At 35.8% G+C, this 19232-nt stretch overlaps 1 protein-coding gene across 2 annotated transcripts in view; it reads right to left on the bottom strand.

Annotated features, from left to right (window-relative positions):
• The window catches only part of Grid2 (glutamate ionotropic receptor delta type subunit 2), a 1510676-nt gene that overhangs the window by 312691 nt on the left and 1178753 nt on the right, over window positions 1-19232 (bottom strand). For both annotated transcript variants that reach the window (XM_045143055.1, XM_045143054.1), the window contains exon 12: window positions 8914-9052. In XM_045143055.1, the coding sequence (XP_044998990.1) occupies window positions 8914-9052 (139 nt within the window). The remainder of the gene's footprint in view (window positions 1-8913; window positions 9053-19232) is intronic.

The following is a 19232-nucleotide window of genomic DNA, read 5'->3' as shown; positions in this document are numbered from 1 at the left end:
GCCACAGTGGTAATTAGAAATAGCCTTCAAAAAGCATACATTTTAATTGAGAAGGTAAAGTAATAGAGCAATATTCTTATATGTGACCAGATATAGTTCATGGTGTGAATGAGATATGCAGTTTGGTTTAAAACACAGGTAATAAATGCAATTATCAGCATGGAGGATACTAAACAGGGGAAGTAATATTCTCAGACAAATTATGAATCATGAGATGGATTAAAAAGATCAGTTAGAAGAGCTGGCAAACAACAGTCCTGAGTCATGGTTATTACCAGCCACTGTTAGCAGCTTGGCTTGAACGTTAGTTAGTCAAGTACTAAAGTGAAATCATCCAGTGACTCATTCTTCTCATTTCTGTTAATGCTTAATTCATGTTAATTTCTACCATGGCTTAGCTGAACAACAGGTGACCCGCCCTTTGGAGGTATTTAGAGGTTTATGTGCCAGGGCCAAACGACAGCGCCCTGTAGGATGGTTATGAGATTGGTAGTGGTATTTGTAATAGAAACAACAATGTATCTTTAAGGAACTTTGAGACTTTTGTTAACCAGGCAAAATTCAGAATTTACTGTATGCAGTTGTGAACAGAAAATCATTAACTCCACCAAAAATGGAGGTAAAAGGAAAAACAGCAGCCCAAGATATCCTCGGAAGTTGATGGAGAAGAAATGGAAGGTGGAAGCAAATGTTACTTAAGCTGTGTCCAGCAACTGTGTCTTCTTTTCCTTCCTTCCTTTCTTCCTTCTTTCCTTCCTTCCTTTTCTTTCCTTATCTTTTCCAATCACTAGAAGAAGATTAAATGCATATCTACTTGAATATGTATCTCTGTGTGCCTATTTTAACAACTTATTGCTATATAGAAATAACTCAAATAAATGACATCATTACTTCTTTTTGTAAAGCTTTTTATATTTAATATTTTTGTTTATTTATTTGCAAGCAGAGAGATATTGACAGAGGGAGAATGGACCCATCAGGGCCTCCTGCCACTGCCAACTAATTCCAGACACATACTACTTTGTGCATCCAGCTTGTAAGCTTTTTATTTAAAAGCAATGTTTACAATGACAGTCATGGTTTTATCTATTCATCTGTTTATTTAATTCAATAAAATTTTAGTAAGTTTACTACTGTGAATGATAAGGTTCCCTGGTTACCACAAAAATTCTAGTGACATATTACCTGGGTTCATCTCTCTAACATTTAGTTTCATCATTTGTGAATAGGAGGTGGATATTAATGTATCTTTTATTGAGCTATAATGAAGACTCAATGATAAAAATCTATGTAAAGAATTTACAAAAGTATCACCCACATAGAAAGAACTCAACAAATGCCTGCTGCTTTTGGTGTGCCAAGCACTTGGAGATCACTATGGCATAGTCCTTGCAATTGAAGAAACTGTGATCTCAAAAAGCACCCATAATTACTAACTGCCTGGGCAAATGTAAGAGGCAGAAGAGGAGAAGGATATGCTGAGCCATTTCTGGGAGAGAGAAGAGTGTATACAACTCCACAGAAGCATGAAATGTGTATAAGTTTGGCTTGGCTAGACAGTTACAAGTGTGGGATGCATTAGCTGGTGCCCATAGATAAAAATGAAGCTGGCAGCACTGATGGATTTGATGGAATTGGACTTCTGCTTGATGGGACAGTGGACAGGGGTTTCCAGCCAATTCTGATGATGAATGAATACAATAGTCTGTACTTCCTACTCTGGAAAATGAAGTGGATTGTGAAGAGAATGTGTGCAGGGAAGCAGTAGTGAGGGCAAGAGGAAACAAGAGTGCAGTAGCAGTTAAGTGCAGCCCTGGACTGCCGACTGCCTCAGATCAAAGAAAAAAAGAAAATTAAGAAAAAAAAAAAGTTAGAGGAAAAGTTGGAAAGAAAATAGAATTAACTACTTTTGGTTTCACCTTTGTTTTAAAATAGTTAGGCAATGAAATTCACTTAATATTCTAATGTGGCAAAATCACACATGCATATGAATGATGATGAAATATGACAAAAATCTAAAATCCATTCATAATAAAGACATGGAAAACTGAGGAAAGAATGAATTTCATCAAATGGATAAAAAATAGTTCACAATGAAAATTAAGCCTTATGGAAACACAATCTAACACATTAAGATGAAATTCTTCCCACCAAGATTAAGAACAATGGCAGAGATATCTGCATTCAGTTCTATTATGTTGACACAGTGTTGTCAGTTCTAGATAGCCTAGAAAGGAGAATAAAGGGAAATAAAATCACAAAGATCAGAAAGAAGATATAAAACAGCTCAATTTTTTTGAATGGCAAAAAGGTTTACTTTGACATCACAGAATCCATCAAAAGTCCTTAGAACTCCTATTAAGTGAGTCCAAAAGTTTGGAAGATAAAATCAGCATACAAAATAAATTTCTATATATACTAGTGATTAACACATAGAAGTTGATATTAAAAATACAATGTCATTTACACTTTCTAGATGAAATAAGTACAAACCTAACAAAGCATATATAGGATTTATATGCTGAAAATTACTAAATGATGATGAAAGAAATTAGAAATGTAAATCAATATGCTTACTTTGTTCATCAATTTGTAAGCTCCCAAGAGTGATATAAGTTTTTCCCCTAAGTGATCTGTAGATTTAACACAATTACTATCAACTACCTACTTCTGAGAATCACTAAATGACAATACCAAATGTAGGAGTTGATAATTGGAACTCAGTCTGGAGAAATGGCTCAGCAGTTAAGGCACTTACCTGTAAAGCCTATCAACCTGGGTTCTATTCCCCAGTATTCACATAAAGCCAGATGCAAGGTGGATTATGCATCTGAAGTTTATTTACAGCAGTTGGAGACCCTGTTTAACCCATTTTTTCTCTCTCTCCTTGCAAATAGATCAAAAAATATTTTTAAAAAAGAACTGGAATGCTCAGGCACTGCCACCACAGTTTAGTATGGAAAATTTTACAGCCATTCCAGCACTTTCTTACAACTACATATGGCATACAATCTTTTTGTTTAACTCTTGGCATTTTATTCCAGAGTAATGAAAACATACCCATACCAAAACTGTACATAAGTGTGAAAAACTTTTTTTGATGGCCCTGAACTGAAGCAACAAACATACCATTCAGTAGGAAAATTGTTAAACAGCTGTTTCATACCCATATCACAGAATATTAGTCACCAATAAAAACAAAGCATGCACAAATTTGGAGGGATCTCAGTGATCATGCTTGATGTGAAAAACATTCAAAATGTCATATGTTGTATGATTCAATTTATCTAACACCCTTGAAGTGACAAAATTTACAGAACTATGTAAATTAGTGGTGTCCTTGGTTGAGCCTAGAAAGAAGAAAGACTAGGAAAGTAAAGGAATTGGACAAGGGCAATTTCTGCAATGATGAAACAACTCTGCATCTTCATTGCAGTGGTAGTCACACACTTCTACATATGTGATAAATTGGCATTCAGAAAATTAGCAATTTTTTTCTTTTTAAATTCAGACAAATGGTGGTTGTAACAATCCCATTTTTCATATTATGAGGGAGAAGGTCTTTTCTAGTGGTACAGTGTTTACAGACTTGGGGGGTTATTCTTGGAAATAAATATTATCTAAATTAGCCTGATTCAATGCAGCATTAACTTGACATTTTTGTCTAGTCAAATTCAAGTATAGAAGATGAATGTGCTCAAAAACATGGTGAGGTATTGGGATCTATTTGAGTAGATCAAGTTCTTGTACAGCTTCATGAAATAACAATACCTACATTAAATCACTGAATATCAATATTACTATACAGCTATTAATAAGTATGGATAGCTTTTAAAGGTGCTTGCTTACAAAGCCTGTAGGCTAGGTTTGATTCCCCAGAACTCATGTTAAACCAGATGCACAGAGTGGCACATGCATTTGGAGTTTATTTGCAGCAGCAAGAGGCCCAGGCATGCCCACACTATCTCTGTCTCTACCAGTGTCTCTCTCTTGGACTCTCTCTCACACAGAGAAAAACAAATAAATTATTAAGTAAATACAATAGTACAATTATGACTTTTCTGTAGCCATTTCATTTTGATGTAAAATAATAAAATTTTGCAAAGTGCAATGATGGTCGTGTAATTCAATCTCCTGTTTTGAACTGAGGAGTTAGCTCAAGGTTTTCTGAATGCTTGGCAGGTGATCTACCATTGAGCTATTCCCAAATTCTACCTACTGTTTATCCTTCCATTGTCTTCCAAGATGTGTATTTTCCACTCAACATTGTCATTTTTAACCTGGGTATTAATTGAAAAACCTGATTTACATTCTTTAACAGTAGAAAGAAGTAACTAGAGTATTATAGGAATAGCATTTCTCCTGTTAGAAATTGAATTGCCCATCTCAACTCTGTTATTCACTGTTATATTATATTACAACATGTAGCAGAATATACTTTTCCTTGTTCCCATCACTGAAGGAATGTAAAAGTTAAACATGTGGGTTATTTTTTTACAGAGAGTTTATTTTCAACATTTTTATTAATGTCACTTAACAGATTGATGGGTAAATTGCAAAGAAGATTTAATTTTGATGTTTAACCTTGTTTATGTAGTGTATTACACTGACAGTTTTCCGTGTGTTAAACCACCCCTGTGGTCCTGGGATGATTCCCACTTGGCCAAGGTGGATAATGCTTTTGATGTGTTGTTGAATTTGGTTTGTGAGGGTTTTGTTCAGGATCTTTGTATCTAAGTTCATCAGGGAAATAGGCTGGTAGTTTTCTTTTCTTGTGGCATCTCTACCTGGTTTTGGAATTAGAGTGATACTAGCTTCATAAAAGGAGTTGGGTAGCTTTCCCTGTTCTCCAATTGTGTGGCACAGTTTTAGGAAGATTGGTTTGAGTACTTCCATGAAGGTTTGATAGAATTCAGCTGAGAAGCCATCTGGTCCTGGATTCTTCTTTTTAGGGTGGTTTTTTATTACTTTTTCAATCTCCATGAGTGTAATGGGTTCATTGAGGTGATTAATCTGCTCTGAATTTAGCTTTGATAGATGGTATGCATCCAGGAATTTATCCATTTCCTCCACATTATCCAGTTTTTTGGAGTAGAGGTTTTTGAAATAAGTCCTGATGATTCTCCCAATTTCACTTATGTCTGTTGTGATCTCTCCTTTTTCATTTTGAATTTTGTTAATTTGAAGCATCTCTTTATTTTGCTTGATCAAATTGGCCAGGGGTTTGTCGATCTTGTTTATTTTTTCAAAGAATCAGCTCTTTGTTTTGTCACTTGCCTTAGTCGTTTTCTAAGTTTCCAATTCATTAATTTCTGCTCTGATTTTAATTACATATAATACTTTTAACAAAGGTATTAATGAAAAAGTACCATATATATATATATATATATATATATATATATATATATATATATATATTTGGTTTTCTATGAGTAAACCCAATGGGTTTCTCCTACTAAGATGTTAACTTTTTTCAAAGGGAACAGTTTTACCTCTCTTGGCATTCCTGTATTTCTCCCTAGCTATCCAGGTGTGGAGAAGAAACAGGCTCTGAGAAATGAGGATGTGATTGGTATGCATGCTATTGGCACAGAAGAGTTGGACTAGAGAGGGGCGCACAAATGGGCACTCCTTAATTTAGAGAGGAGAAGTCTTATGAAAATTGATAAAGAAGGAACATGGCAACATGTGGACTGTTAAAAGCATTAAATTTTCTAGGAAAAAGTTAAGTAATTTGACATTAGTTACAAAAGGAAATAGTGCAGGACAACTGTGTTTTCAGCACAATTAAGGCACGCAGTTAGAAGGTATGAACATTTAGGGAGTGACTAGGACTTCATTTAACTTGTTTGGCTTTAGTTCTTTTCTTCTTAAATTAGTGCAGTGATAATAATAGAAAGAAGTAGAGGCTTGTATTCCCCTTTGATGACTTTCCATAATGTCTGTTTTCACTGGCAAGGAAAAAGGTTGTAAAAAATGAATGCTCAGTTACTTTGCATTGTTGGGCTATTCTTGAGGGAAAAATCACTGAAATTGTAGTGTTTTTTTTCCTATTAAGTTGTACTTTTAAAGAAATGTTAGGAATATAAAAATCTGATAGTAGCTTCAGTTCCTACTGTTATACATAGAAAGCATTGCTTCTTCTTCAGAGCAGCTGAGGGTTGGAAATGGCATCCTTCTCACCCCCATTCTTAGCAGTGGATAAGGTATTGTGTAAGATTGACTCTTCCTTTATAGTTTTCAAAAAAGGTGGTAGCCACACAAAGGACTTTGGCTTTCATAGCCATTTCTCACCTGCACACATACACACTGAAAGGCCTGCAAAGTCAGAAATATCAGCTCAAGCAGATCATGTAACTCACTGCTAGATACAAACAGACTTCAGTGGGTTATACCATGGACTGGCATTAGATTTGCATATATTAGACTCCCAACTGTAGCACTTTACTGACTTTGTGATCTTAATGTTTAACTTTCCAAATTTGTCTCTTCATTCACAAAATAATAGAAACAGCAGTACTTATTTTGTGACAGGCCCTTTGAAGAAGTGAAATAATGTATACTCATGTGTAATGTCTGCCTCATAATAAATCCTCAATGAATGTCCCCCATAATTTTGTTTACTGCTATGACTATTGTTATATGTTGTATAAGATCAGTCAATTTAATTTTGCCACTTATTTAAAGACACTTCAAAGGCAGGTATCAACACTATAGAATCATAGCTTTTTTTTTTTTTCTTTAACAATGCCCAAAACACTTTGACATCACAGGTCAATCATAGCTTTAAGTCCATGTACTATATGACAAGTTAAGCATAAGCAGTTCCTATGTTCTTGGAGTGATTACTCCATTTTAACTTTTAAAAGTTACTCTGCCCTTTACTGTCTGCAACTACGTGGGTTGGCCTGGGAATCACTGTACTAGGTGAAATGAGTAAGGCACAGGCAAACACTACTATTTCTCTAAAAAGTGGAAACTAAAAAAGCCAAATTCCTAGAAGCAGAGAGTGGGGCAGTGGTTGGCATGGCTTGTGGAGTGGTGGGTCAAGTGGCTCAATCCCAGAGCAAGATTAGGAGTGCTTAATGAACATCTTGAGTGGCGAGAGATACGTTAACTAATGATTGTGGTAAAAACTACCTGATGTATGTGTTGATCAAACTGTCATACCTTATGTTTTAAATATAATCAATCTTTATTTGACAACTAAGAAATCTGTTTTTCTTTCTTTTGATTGGATATGCCAAAATGTCTTATTCAGAGTGTTATATACCAAGCATAGATATAATTAGCTAACATTGAGATGTGTACTTGCAGAATTAGTTAAACACAGAAAGCATTGCTCCTTCTTCAGAGCAGCTGAAGGTTAGGAAATGGCATCCTTCTCATCCCCATTCTTAGCAGTGGATAAGGTGTTCTGTAAGACTGGCACAGGTGATCACTACACAAAGGACTTCAGCTTACATAGCCATTTCTCACCTACACAACTTTGTGCCAGTTTTTGTCTTCAATTTTGTCTTGTGTCACGTGGGTCAATGGTGTTATTGTATGAGCCAATGTATGCAAAACACTTAGCAGAATGTCTTATCACTGATCAATAAATGTTATTATTTATGGTATTATCATTTTTTTTTATTTTTTGCAAGGCTGTTTTAATCATATCCACTATTATTTAAATATAGGTAATCAGTCATCAGTTTAATCTTCTCAAATTTCACTCATCACCACTTAAAATATGTACAACTGGTTCTAAGGAGAATAAATTGGGAGAGTATGAAGGGAGGGTAGCAAAGGGAAAACCAACTCAAGGGGTATAATTTGATAAGAGGAATTTGAAGCATCTTTTTTCAAAAACAGATAAAATACCAACTGCCTTCAAGCATCACTAATTTACTTTTGAGTAATTAGGTTGAAAAACACAGATGGAAAAAAAAATAACTTGCTTCTTGATATTCAAGGAATGAATTCTTGATTTCACTTTTTTGGTATTATTTTACAATGTTCCTATAGCCTCCAGTGGACTTCATTTACATATATCTTAAAGGGGAGAAATTGAGCATCTTATTTTAAGAAAAATTGACTCCCTAGGAAATTCTTTGCTATTTCTTAGCTTTTTAATTTTGAAATGCCAGGTTTCTGAGAAATGAATGTTTAATTTGTGAAACATTAAAACTAGTTTGTTTAGGGATGAGTAAGGAAATCTCAGGGAAATACTTCTTAGACTAATCCATAGGACTATATGCAAGTTAGGCAGACATCGCACTGTGGTGCTGCTCCCAGAGCATGAAACTATGACGGCACTCTGGCCATGATCAGTCAAAGTTCTCATTGATCTCTTGGGAAAGTTATTCATAATTTGAGGCACTGACTACTATAAACAATTATACCATGATTGACTGGTGACCATTTCCTACCATTGTGAATGGAGCTGGAAAATAAGCAGCCATAAAAGAACATAAACCCAATGTGAGGAAGAGACAAGCAGAATATGGACACTGGAATACAAGATTTTATCTCCTGCTATCTGCTCATTCCCTTTCTCCTTCTTCTTTTCTCCTAGCTTTCCTCTGTCATCCTCAATGATGTTTTTCTTCTCTCCCTGTGTCTCTGACCCTTTACTCTGATGGCATATAATAGGACAGACTCATGGCAAACACCTTTCTTTGTGTGGGTAGCATTCCTTTTCCTTCTTTTTCTCATTTTTTTTTTTCTCTGACAAAGTTCTTTGTGGAGGTTACAATTCTAAAGATAACCTATCTTTCCAGGAATTTAACATTTAAGTTGCAGTCAACATTTTATTTCATGAAATAAAAACTATACAAGTGTCACAGAAGTAAGATTTTTCTCAAAATTGATTATCCAAAAATACATATTATGTTCAGGTTGATGGGTGCTGACTCTTCACCTACTTACTGGATGGAGCTTTCAATGCGGGTAATAGTGAGGAAAGCGGCAAGGTTTGCTGTATAAGATGAGATGACAATCAAAGCAAATAGCCACCAGGCCCCCATCATCATTCTGGTAGCCAAAGTTGTGTAAGGGACTTCCCCACCTGTGGAAAGAGGTGAGATTAAAACATCAACGAACATTTATTAAGTAACTAAAGTCATGTACATTTCAATGCCGAAATGAATAGCAGGTAACATTTCAGCTTCACAGAACATAGACTTCTATATGTCATTCCTTTCTATTTAATCTTATTTTATGAGGATATGTGAGAGCTTGCCAAAAAGAAGCGTGATAAATATTCAACATACTTTGCTTAAATGTAATTTTTCCTTTTTTTCAGTTTAGTTCTAGAATTTACTACCTCCTACTACAATCATAAATATAGACTTTGTTTTCAGGGGCTTGGTTATTCGTTAATTAGAAGCTATTAATATTGCTATGTTTATACTAAACATACCTTTTTAAACTTTTAAATTAGATAAATAACTTTGAAATGATTATTTTAGGTTAAAGTCTCTGAAAATGTATATTGTTTACAAAATCAGTGTCATAGATATTGCTGCTGACTTTCATGTCATCACGATTATTTCTTTCTATCTCTAACCTAACTAGCAATTCCTATAGCATTATGGGCGAATCCTCTTTCTCATTTTTTTAAAATTTTATTTATTTATTTATTTGAGAGTGACAGACACAGAGAGAAAGACAGATAGAGGGAGAGAGAGAGAATGGGTGCGCCAGGGCTTCCAGCCTCTGCAAAGGAACTCCAGACGTGTGTGTCCCCTTGTGCATCTGGCTAACATGGGACCTGGGGAACTGAGCCTCGAACCGGGGTCCTTAGGCTTCACAGGCAAGCGCTTAACTGCTATGCCATCTCTCCAGCCCCTCTTTCTCATTTTTTAAATGTTGGCATGACCTTTACCTCTTCATTTAGGCTGCTTCCTTTGTGTCATATCCTCATCCTGTGCATCCTCATAAGTCCTCTGACTGAACATCATCACCCCTGACTCTGAATGCCACCTCATTTTTTTAATATAGTGAAACTATTTACTCTGGTGCAGATATTATCAGGCTATCAGCCATCACAGAGCAGAGATGGCTATGGTGATACACACAAGACCATGACCACCAGTCCCAGCAATGAAGTCAACATGATGATATAGAAAGAACTAGTCTGTGGCAATTACTGGAGCTATTTATGTGCTCCATGTATAAGGGAGGGGCTCACCTGACCCCCTCCTGGGATATCACCTATACTTCCTTCTGCCTCCTAGCTTCACATTGTCTTGGGGGCCAATGGAGTATTAGATTTCTGAGTGGGATGGGGACTCTTGAGTAGTGCTACATTTGTAAGTTGTCACTCTTGCTTATGTTGGGCTTTTCAATTGTGAAGTTGCTGTTGAGCTATCTGTGCTTCTGTAAGTAAACCCAATAGTCTCATGGTTTATCAAGCTGGACTTAAATGGAATCCTTGCTTTGGTCTGTTTGAGTCCAATCTGGGGTGAACAGACATTCCTTTGCACCTTCCAAGGAAAATGTAACAACATTAAACTTGGATAACACTGAAATTTAGAATTTGGATCATACTGTTGGTCAAACAATATGCATGAAGCCCACATGACTTCCACCTTGATCTTGGATTTCTATTGTCCTGATCTGTGAGGAAGTAGTCCAGTTATTATACCAACTCTGAGCATTTTGTTATGATATCTTTTTCAAACAATATGATACATTGATAGATATTCTAAAAGAAATTAGGCTTATATTCACAATAAACATAAATTAGAAATATAATACTACCTCATATTAGATCCATCAATATCTGAAGAAATTGACAGGATTCAATGAACTGTAATGTCAGGTATATAACTCAAACTATTAGTTATCACTGTGTAATATTTTTGCATTTTGGTTAAGTTCAGAAATATTTTCCTAATATAATGTACTTAGGACAGGATAGTCTCTGATATTTTTCAAAAACAGTTATAATGCATTTTAGAAACTTTCTTCTTTAAAGAAAAATATTTTTGGCCAGCTTTTAAAAGATGAAATTGACATAATATTTCTTTGTAACTACACATAAGAATTTTATGTGCAAAAAAAATTAAAAATAAAGAAGTGTCCCAAGAAGATAGCTAAAGATTGAAAGTGGCATGTTAACAAAAGTAGATTAATAAATTTATGAGTAAAAAGGCTAATTGGAGATGTGTTTCCATAAAGTAGTTAGCCTTGATAAGCATTGTTTCATTTATTTGAGAGAATGTTTATTGAGTTTATTTATTTGTGACATATGTTAACAATTTTGGCAGCTCAAATATTCTTCTACAATATAAATGTAGTACTATTTTACTTAAAATATGTGCTTCTTTGAAATAAGATAATAAAATAATGGAAATTTTAGCTTACAATTTTGGTGATGTTGGACTAAACAGTAACTCTAAATAGAAGTACTGAGCATAGACAATATTTGCAAGCTAACAAAATAGTAAAAATGTAAAGTACCAAATTTTTTAATAGGAAGAGAACCCAGAAAGGGGTGTGTGTGTGTGTGTGTGTGTGTGTGTGTGTGTGCGTTTATTCTTGCCTGAGGTAAAAATGCTATCTTTAAAAAAATGAAATAGAGACTGAGAATCTAAAAAACTGAATCTAACCCAAAGTTATACGATTATGCAGATACTTGGTATCCAAGGCTTGTCTAGGGCTAGAACTAAAAAAAGCTAAAATAAAATAAAGAACAAACTGAAAACAGACAGATAATAGGCATATGATTAAAAATTAGCAAAAACAATTCTACTAAGGTATGGCTCAATGGAAATTGTAAGAGAAATGAAAATGTTTTTGACTGAATCATAATAAACTTTCCATATTTGTTATACAAGGACTTTCCAGCTCTGGCTGGCCTGAAACAACAATTTTCTCCTTCAGAGTGTTGTTAATTTAGATGTGCTCCATATCTCTTAGCACACAAGTTTGAAAGACATGAAATCTATGGAAATGTGTGTCTACATGGAAATAGGTGGTATGTAATAGATAAGAAGGCTGAAAAATAAGAAATTAGTCTCTAATTATAGGAACATGAAATAATCTGCAAATTAAACCTGAAATTAATTACAGAAAAAATAATAAAATAGACATATAACACAGAAGTTTGAGTCAAAAGAATTTTTTTTTGCATGGACTACAATGGTGGGGACTACTGTTGCTGCTGATATTAATGAAGTGAGGCTCTTTGGTATCTAGTAATAGTAGTAAAATGGCACAGGTCACAATGCTAGAAAGATAATAAAAGACCTTAAGTAGGGCTGGAGAGATGGCTTAGCGGTTAAGCGCTTGCCTGTGAAGCCTAAGGACCCCGGTTCGAGGCTCGGTTCCCCAGGTCCCATGTTAGCCAGATGCAAAAGGAGGCGCACGCGTCTGGAGTTCGTTTGCAGAGGCTGGAAGCCCTGGCGTGCCCGCTCTTTCTCCCTCTATCTGTCTTTCTATCTATGTCTGTCGCTCTCAAATAAATAAATAAAAAATTTAAAAAAAAAATAAATAAATAAAAGACCTTAAGTAAAATTTTGTGACAATAAATTTGAAAAGTAAGATGGTATGAACAAATTCTTAGAAAAAGAAATTGTTAGAAAAATTAGGAATTTTAACTGGTTTTATAACTCTTAAACACATAAAAACCACAATTCAACTTTAGCCACTAGAATATTCAGTGCCAGTGGCCTTATTAGCAAAATATATAAAATATTTGAGAAATAATTCAAATTGTACAACCTCGTTCTGAGACTTGAAAGGAGAAAACATTTGTTCATCAGTGCATTCATTTAAATAAAGGAATGCAACTTTGATAACAGCATGTGGCAAACTTATCCCAAGAAATTCAATTACAGGTCAATGTTTTCCACTACTGTTAATAAAAACATGAAAAGTTCAATGTTACAGTGATTGATTTTTGAATGCCAGAACAAACTTGCTATAATACCAGCTAGGTTATTTTTTGTACAACATTGAACCTTTTGTCTTGAACAATCATCTTGGTTAATAAGAAAAGGCACAAATAAAATACAATATCTAGAAATTAAAAATACAAACCAGCCTAGATATAATTCAGTAGACTAGAAAAGGAATCTCTTTCTTAGTCTCCTAGCACATACTTTAGATTTATTTAAAATAAATGAAAATTTACAGGTTTACCAAAAGAAGATAGATTTCTGTCAGAGTACTTGATGACTCCTGAGAGGTTAGTGGTAAGACCCTACTGCTGAAGATACCATATGCTGTTGGTACAGAACATGGAGTGACCTAACTGGAATCTGAAAGAGAGTCAGGCCGCAGACAGTTCTTCTAGTGCCAGGAGGTGCTACATGAGGGACTGGGGGAAAATGACCAACATCTGCCCAAGCAACTCATGATCTAAGCTACTCAGCAGCAAACAACCTGACGTGATGTTCACACAAGTGCAATAGTGAAGCACAGCCATGGTAGGAAACCAACTGCTCTTGATTTGGCTAACTGATCCCCTAAGTGGAATCGAACCTATAGCTGGAGCTGGGAAACATGTCAGAACCATATCCAAAAATGAGCCCGCTCTCTATTATCAACTTCCCACCAATCGTGGGCTACAAGAGGACCTACACCTATTAAATTCTCTCTAAAAAAACCCAAGGATTATCCCATTTATATGGTGCTAACTTCACTCTCTGTTGGAGAATTTGCTTTTCTTTTACAGATGGATGCAGATCCAAAGGATAGAACCAGCCCATCACACCTCAAAAGGGTCTGAACTGAAACTAAGAGTAATTGGGGAAATGAGCAAGAGTTCTGCTTTCTTAGTGAACCTGGTATCAGCACAAGGGTGAAGGAGATACAGAGAACACTCAACTCCTACCAAACCAGATATCCAGAGACACATAGGCTCCAAAGACCTCATCACTGAAGCAGATCTAAAATGAACCCAAGGTGGCTCAGGGAAATTTGTGGGAAAGGGGGTGGAAAGAATGTCAGAGCCACACATTGGGTCATTATGCACAGAGATCTTGCCTCTTATCTATAACTGATGGCTAACCCCTACAATGCATGACTCATGTTCCCCAATGAGGAGGTTCCCTGCATAGGGGGAGTTCAGGGAGGATGCTAACAATGGTACCAACATGACTGGATACATTGCACACAACTAATAAAAATAATAATGAAAAATAAAATAAACAACAAAACAATGCATCTCTGAAAAAATTACTATCTTTTCTTAATATTCATTGGATGTGGGGCTGGAGACATGGTTCAGTGGTTAAAGTGTTGCTTGCAAAACCTATGGTACCGAGTTTGATTCCCAAGTACCCATGTAAAGCCAGATGCACTAAGTGGTGCATGTATCTGGAGTTTGTTTTCAGTGGCAGGAAACCCTGGCACACTTATACTCACTGTCTCTGTGTCTGCCTCTTTCACTCACTCTCTCTCTCACTCTCAAATAAATTAGTTAAAAATATTAATTTGATGTGGCAAACAAGCAAAAAGGAAAAGAAAAGTGAATAATTAAAAATAGATTTAGTTAGTATTATATATGAATGGGTAGAAAATCTAAGAGAAAGAAGAACAAAATGCCAAATCAACAAATTATTCATCAAAACTCAATTATATTTACTTATACTAACATCAAACAAATTAAATATAAGTAACACCCATAATACAATTAAAATGACCAAATACCTAACTAAGACAAACTAAGTAATTATGTGTTAGAGTTCTATTAAAAAAAAAAAAAACACAAAAAAACAAACTCTTGAAGCCAGGTATGGTGGCACATGCTTTTAATCACAGCACTTTGGAGGCAGAAGTAGGAGGATGACCATGAGCTCAAGGGCATCCTGGGATTACACAGTGAATTCCAGGTCAGTCTGGGCTGGAGTGAGACCATACCATGATCTCCCAACCCCCAAAACAAAACAAAAAACACTTCAAATATTAGATTAAATAAATTATAGAATAATAATTGATTAAAATACTTAATATTATAAAAATATGATAAAGTACCTTACATTAGCCTATAGATTCAGTCAATGAATTATCAAATTATCAGTTGAAATCCTAGTGTTCTTTAATCTCCTTTCTCTTTCTCTCTCCCTCGCTGAAAATGAAATTCTTAAGACACCAAAGAAGACCCAAGATTGCTTAGCCAAGCCACTATTAAAATCAGAGAAAAAGCCCAGTTATAGTTGGAAGCAACTTTAGACAGTAAGTAAGATAGCTTAGTATTTGTACAAGGATAGAACAAATAAATCAATGAAGATTATCCATGCAGACACATGCATTTGATTGATACCAACTGAACTGAAGCATTGTACAGAAACAGGTCTTTCAATTAAATAGAATGAGGCCAACAGGATGGATGTGTGACACATAAGGAAACTTGTCTTCTCACTTGCATACAGAAATCAATACTAAATTGTTTATACCAAGTAGTAAACAATGAAGCTCCTAGAATGTATATAGTGGATGGCATCCTTAAGTCTGAGTAGAAAAAGCTCTCAAAAGAAAGAAAAGCATCAGAACAGAAGGAAAAGTGATAAATTTTACTGTAATCCTAACTTAGCTTTGAAAAGATAAGACATAGCCACAAGTCATAGTAAAAATGTTTTCTACATGTATTAAAAAATTTCATTTCTATTAATAACTCCTGCAAATCAACAGTAATAAAACAGTCAGAGATTGAAACATTGGTGAGTCTTTATTAAAGAACACTGCTAAACCTATTTATTTATTTATTTATGAGAGAGAAAATGAAATTGAGAGAGTGAGAAAGAGAGAGAATTGGAGGGAAAGAGAATGGGTGTTCCAGGGCCTCTAGTCACCACAAATGAACTCCAGATGCATGTGCCACCTTGTACATCTGACTTACGTGAGTACTAGAAAACTGAACCCAGGTCTTTAGGGTTCACAAGCAAGAGACTTAATTGCTTATCTCTCCAGCTCCTGATCACTATATATGGCAAGATGGTAGCACTGGTAAAGATACACAAAACAAAATTAAAATACTACTTCAGAGATACCAAATGTTCAAAATGGAAAGAGTATATGCAATGTTGGCAAAGTGGGACTGCAATTTGGTTGAATCATGGATAATTTGTCATTCACTCTGAAAACAAAATACCTGTCTATCTTAGTACTCAACAATTCTACTCTAGTAGATACTTAACAAATCAATAGAACGTTTATAGCAGCATCATTCACAAACTGGACCCAGACTAAACATCCCTTGAGAGTAGGATGGATGATGATGTATGCACAAAATTTAATATTATGCAGTGATAAAAGATGAGCATATCTCATGACACGTTTTATCATGAATAGGTTTATCATATCTACTCTTTCATGTAGCATTTTTGCTGCCTGGTGCAGTTGTTGTTTAGAAAGGTAATGTGAATGCTCCTGCTGGTATCATTGAAGACAGTGAACAATGGTGGGCAGAAGGGCTGTGAGGACTGTAGGATTGGCAATATTCTATCTTTTGTTGGGTGATGACTTGTCAGTTATTTGCTCTTTATAATTCACTGAGCTGCACGACTTTTCTGTATGTAAATATTTTACAAGACTAAATAAAAGAGGAAACAGAGCTACAGGTGAGATTTACTAGAAAGAAAAATGAGGCTGGCAGTTCCTGACACTTCAGAGCTTACAAACGTCTAACTAGGTGTCTTGCTTTCGTTCTTATAACTGTGGAGAGTTTGAAGCCCTTCCATGGCACTCGGCCAAACCATGAGGAATTTGTCTTCCAAAATGACCTTGTCCCCTAAGCACAATTTACCGACACTGATTAGCATTTTGATGTGATTGGTTTTTCACCTCAAAAAATATAAAACTTGTCACTGTATATATTTTATTACCCCTGTCTTCTTGTTGTGTAGTAGATTCCTCCAAATTGAAGAGAGAAAGGAGGCTCTGGGGATTCAGGAAGTCTAGTCCAGGAGACCTGCATTTTAAAGGTCACATAACCACTCCCCAAGGTGATGTTAGCTAGAAACTAAAACATCCCTTCCTGGGGTGGGGGAAAGAAAGTTCCAGATACTTAGGAAGCCGACAAGTTTGGGAAAGGGTTACAAGACCATCCTAAGGCTACATAGAAGGCCAATGACTACTTGGAAGAAGGAGAATTTCTGATGGAGCCACCTGCCAGTGGCGCAGTATGCTTGAGACTCTCCCACTGAGTGTGCTGGAGGGACTCTCCATGGAGCTGCCTACCAGTGGTGCAGTGCCTGGGAGTCTAAGCAGCTTTGGGGAGCCAGTCATCTTCCAGGAGGGAGTGAGAGTCCTGTGGTGCAGTTGCTTTTGAGTTTTCTTTTGCTCCTGTAAGCAGCCCCTGACCGTGCCCTGTTAAGTAATCCCAATAAACTCATCGGCTCACTAAACCTGGCTTTGGTGTGATTGTCCTTTCACCTGTCATATGTGCTGTATATGGGGGGAAAGAGGTGTTTGTTTGTCACCCCAGTGGAGAATTGTGCTCTCTATAGTTTCTAAATGTTTAATCTCAGGCACTCACGCTTGTACAAGTGCTTAATCTACTGAGTCATCTCTCAAGACCCTAGCTGTCACTTTTATGTGCTATTATGTTGTTTACTGTCAAACTAGAAGATTGGCTGTGGCTATATTTGAATTGATTTCCATTTCTCTCTCTCTCTCTGTCTGTCTTTCATTCTCTCTCTCTTTTGTCTCCCACTATGGGTAGTGGTTTGTGGTTGGCAACAGATGTGGAGGTTCACTCTATCAAGCCCATTTTCAAGTTAGAGTAGGTATTCTACCACATAATGTATTAATCCTTAGAATAAAAGATCATGTTAGGTAGTAGGGGGAGAGTATAAAATCACATGTTGCCATGACAAGGTCATTCTGATTATAATTTTTATCAGGATAAACCTCACAGTTATTAGCATAAAGAATAAATGTGATAGTAGGGCTCCTTAAAATTTTGAATCTATTTGTAGAAAAGAAAAGACATTTCAAATTCTGTCAGGCAATGGAAATTAATTCATATTAATAATGCTGCTTTTATATTAAGCTTCTTTTGCAGTTACTTTGTATTTAATGCAATCCGTCTTCTTCTATGCTTCTAATAGGGTTTATAACCCTTATCAATATCAGTATTGACCACTTTAAAATATCAGTTTCTAGCATTCTGAGGTAGCTCTCATATCATCTCTTATTTTTGAATATCTTCTGAGCATTAAGTGCCTCCCATAAAGGTCTTGGATCCCCTGACCACACTACATTTTGTTTTGGGATGCTAACTGCTCATGGTAACTTTAAATGCTGCTTCATAATAAATATTCTGAATCACTTGGTAAGATAAAATGGGCAAAGGAAAAACTAAGGGCACGAATGTCCATAACAGAAATGGAGAAAATTGAACGCATGGGTAGTGGCTTTGAAGGGTCTCTTGATCCTGTGGTTTCAGGTCAGACATGGCAGAGAGTGACAAGACTTGACTATAAGCATAGCACAGTTTAGTCACAATTGTCTACCCAGTATCTTTCCTACTATGGGAGGGGCTTTGATAAGAAATTTTAAGTTCCAAATCTCTCTGAAGCAGCCTCACCCTTGGATGAGACTCAGGCTTTCCCAGCATGAGTGTTGCATAGTGACTAGTCCTGGGCATACTATCTTTCTCTTCTGAGCTTGCCCACGTTTTTCTTTATTGCCTCCTGGATATGAGTTTGGTCTCCAAGTGGATTTAGAGACATAAATACCTTCTTATAAAACATTTATACTACATAGGATGAAAGCAAATATGAACTAAGGCAAATATATCGCTACAGATGGTAATGATCAGAGATGGGATTTAATGTATGAATGTAGAGATACTTGGCTGCCAGCAGTAGATGGTTAGACTGGCTCACTGAAAGTACAACAATGATAAATAAGATCTTAGAAGAAACCTATGCACAGCTTCTTGGGCATACTGTCGAGATTCATGATGATATAGATGTTGTAATATATTTGTTCTGGAAAACCTGCTTACCATCCTTACATGAGAAGCATACTTCCTATACCAAGCCATTCAAAATTTCATGAGAAGGGATAGGTTAAGCATTTCTGAGAAAGAATGTGGAAATAAATTTGATTTACTGATAGCAAAATGAAACCAAGACTAGTAGAGGCTAGGAGATAGCCAACCATTAAAGATCAGGTAAACTTACCAGAATAAGTTATAGCTGTTTATAGATAGCAATTGAGGTATATTGACTTTCAGAGATCTATAGTAATAGCTTATTGATCCCAAGGTCTTTCAATATGAAATAAGT

This window comes from Jaculus jaculus, chromosome 2 (genome assembly GCF_020740685.1).
Source record: "Jaculus jaculus isolate mJacJac1 chromosome 2, mJacJac1.mat.Y.cur, whole genome shotgun sequence".
NCBI classification, from domain to species: Eukaryota; Metazoa; Chordata; class Mammalia; order Rodentia; family Dipodidae; genus Jaculus; species Jaculus jaculus.
Note: the sequence above shows the minus strand (reverse complement) of the source record. Positions and strands in the feature narration are given on the sequence as shown.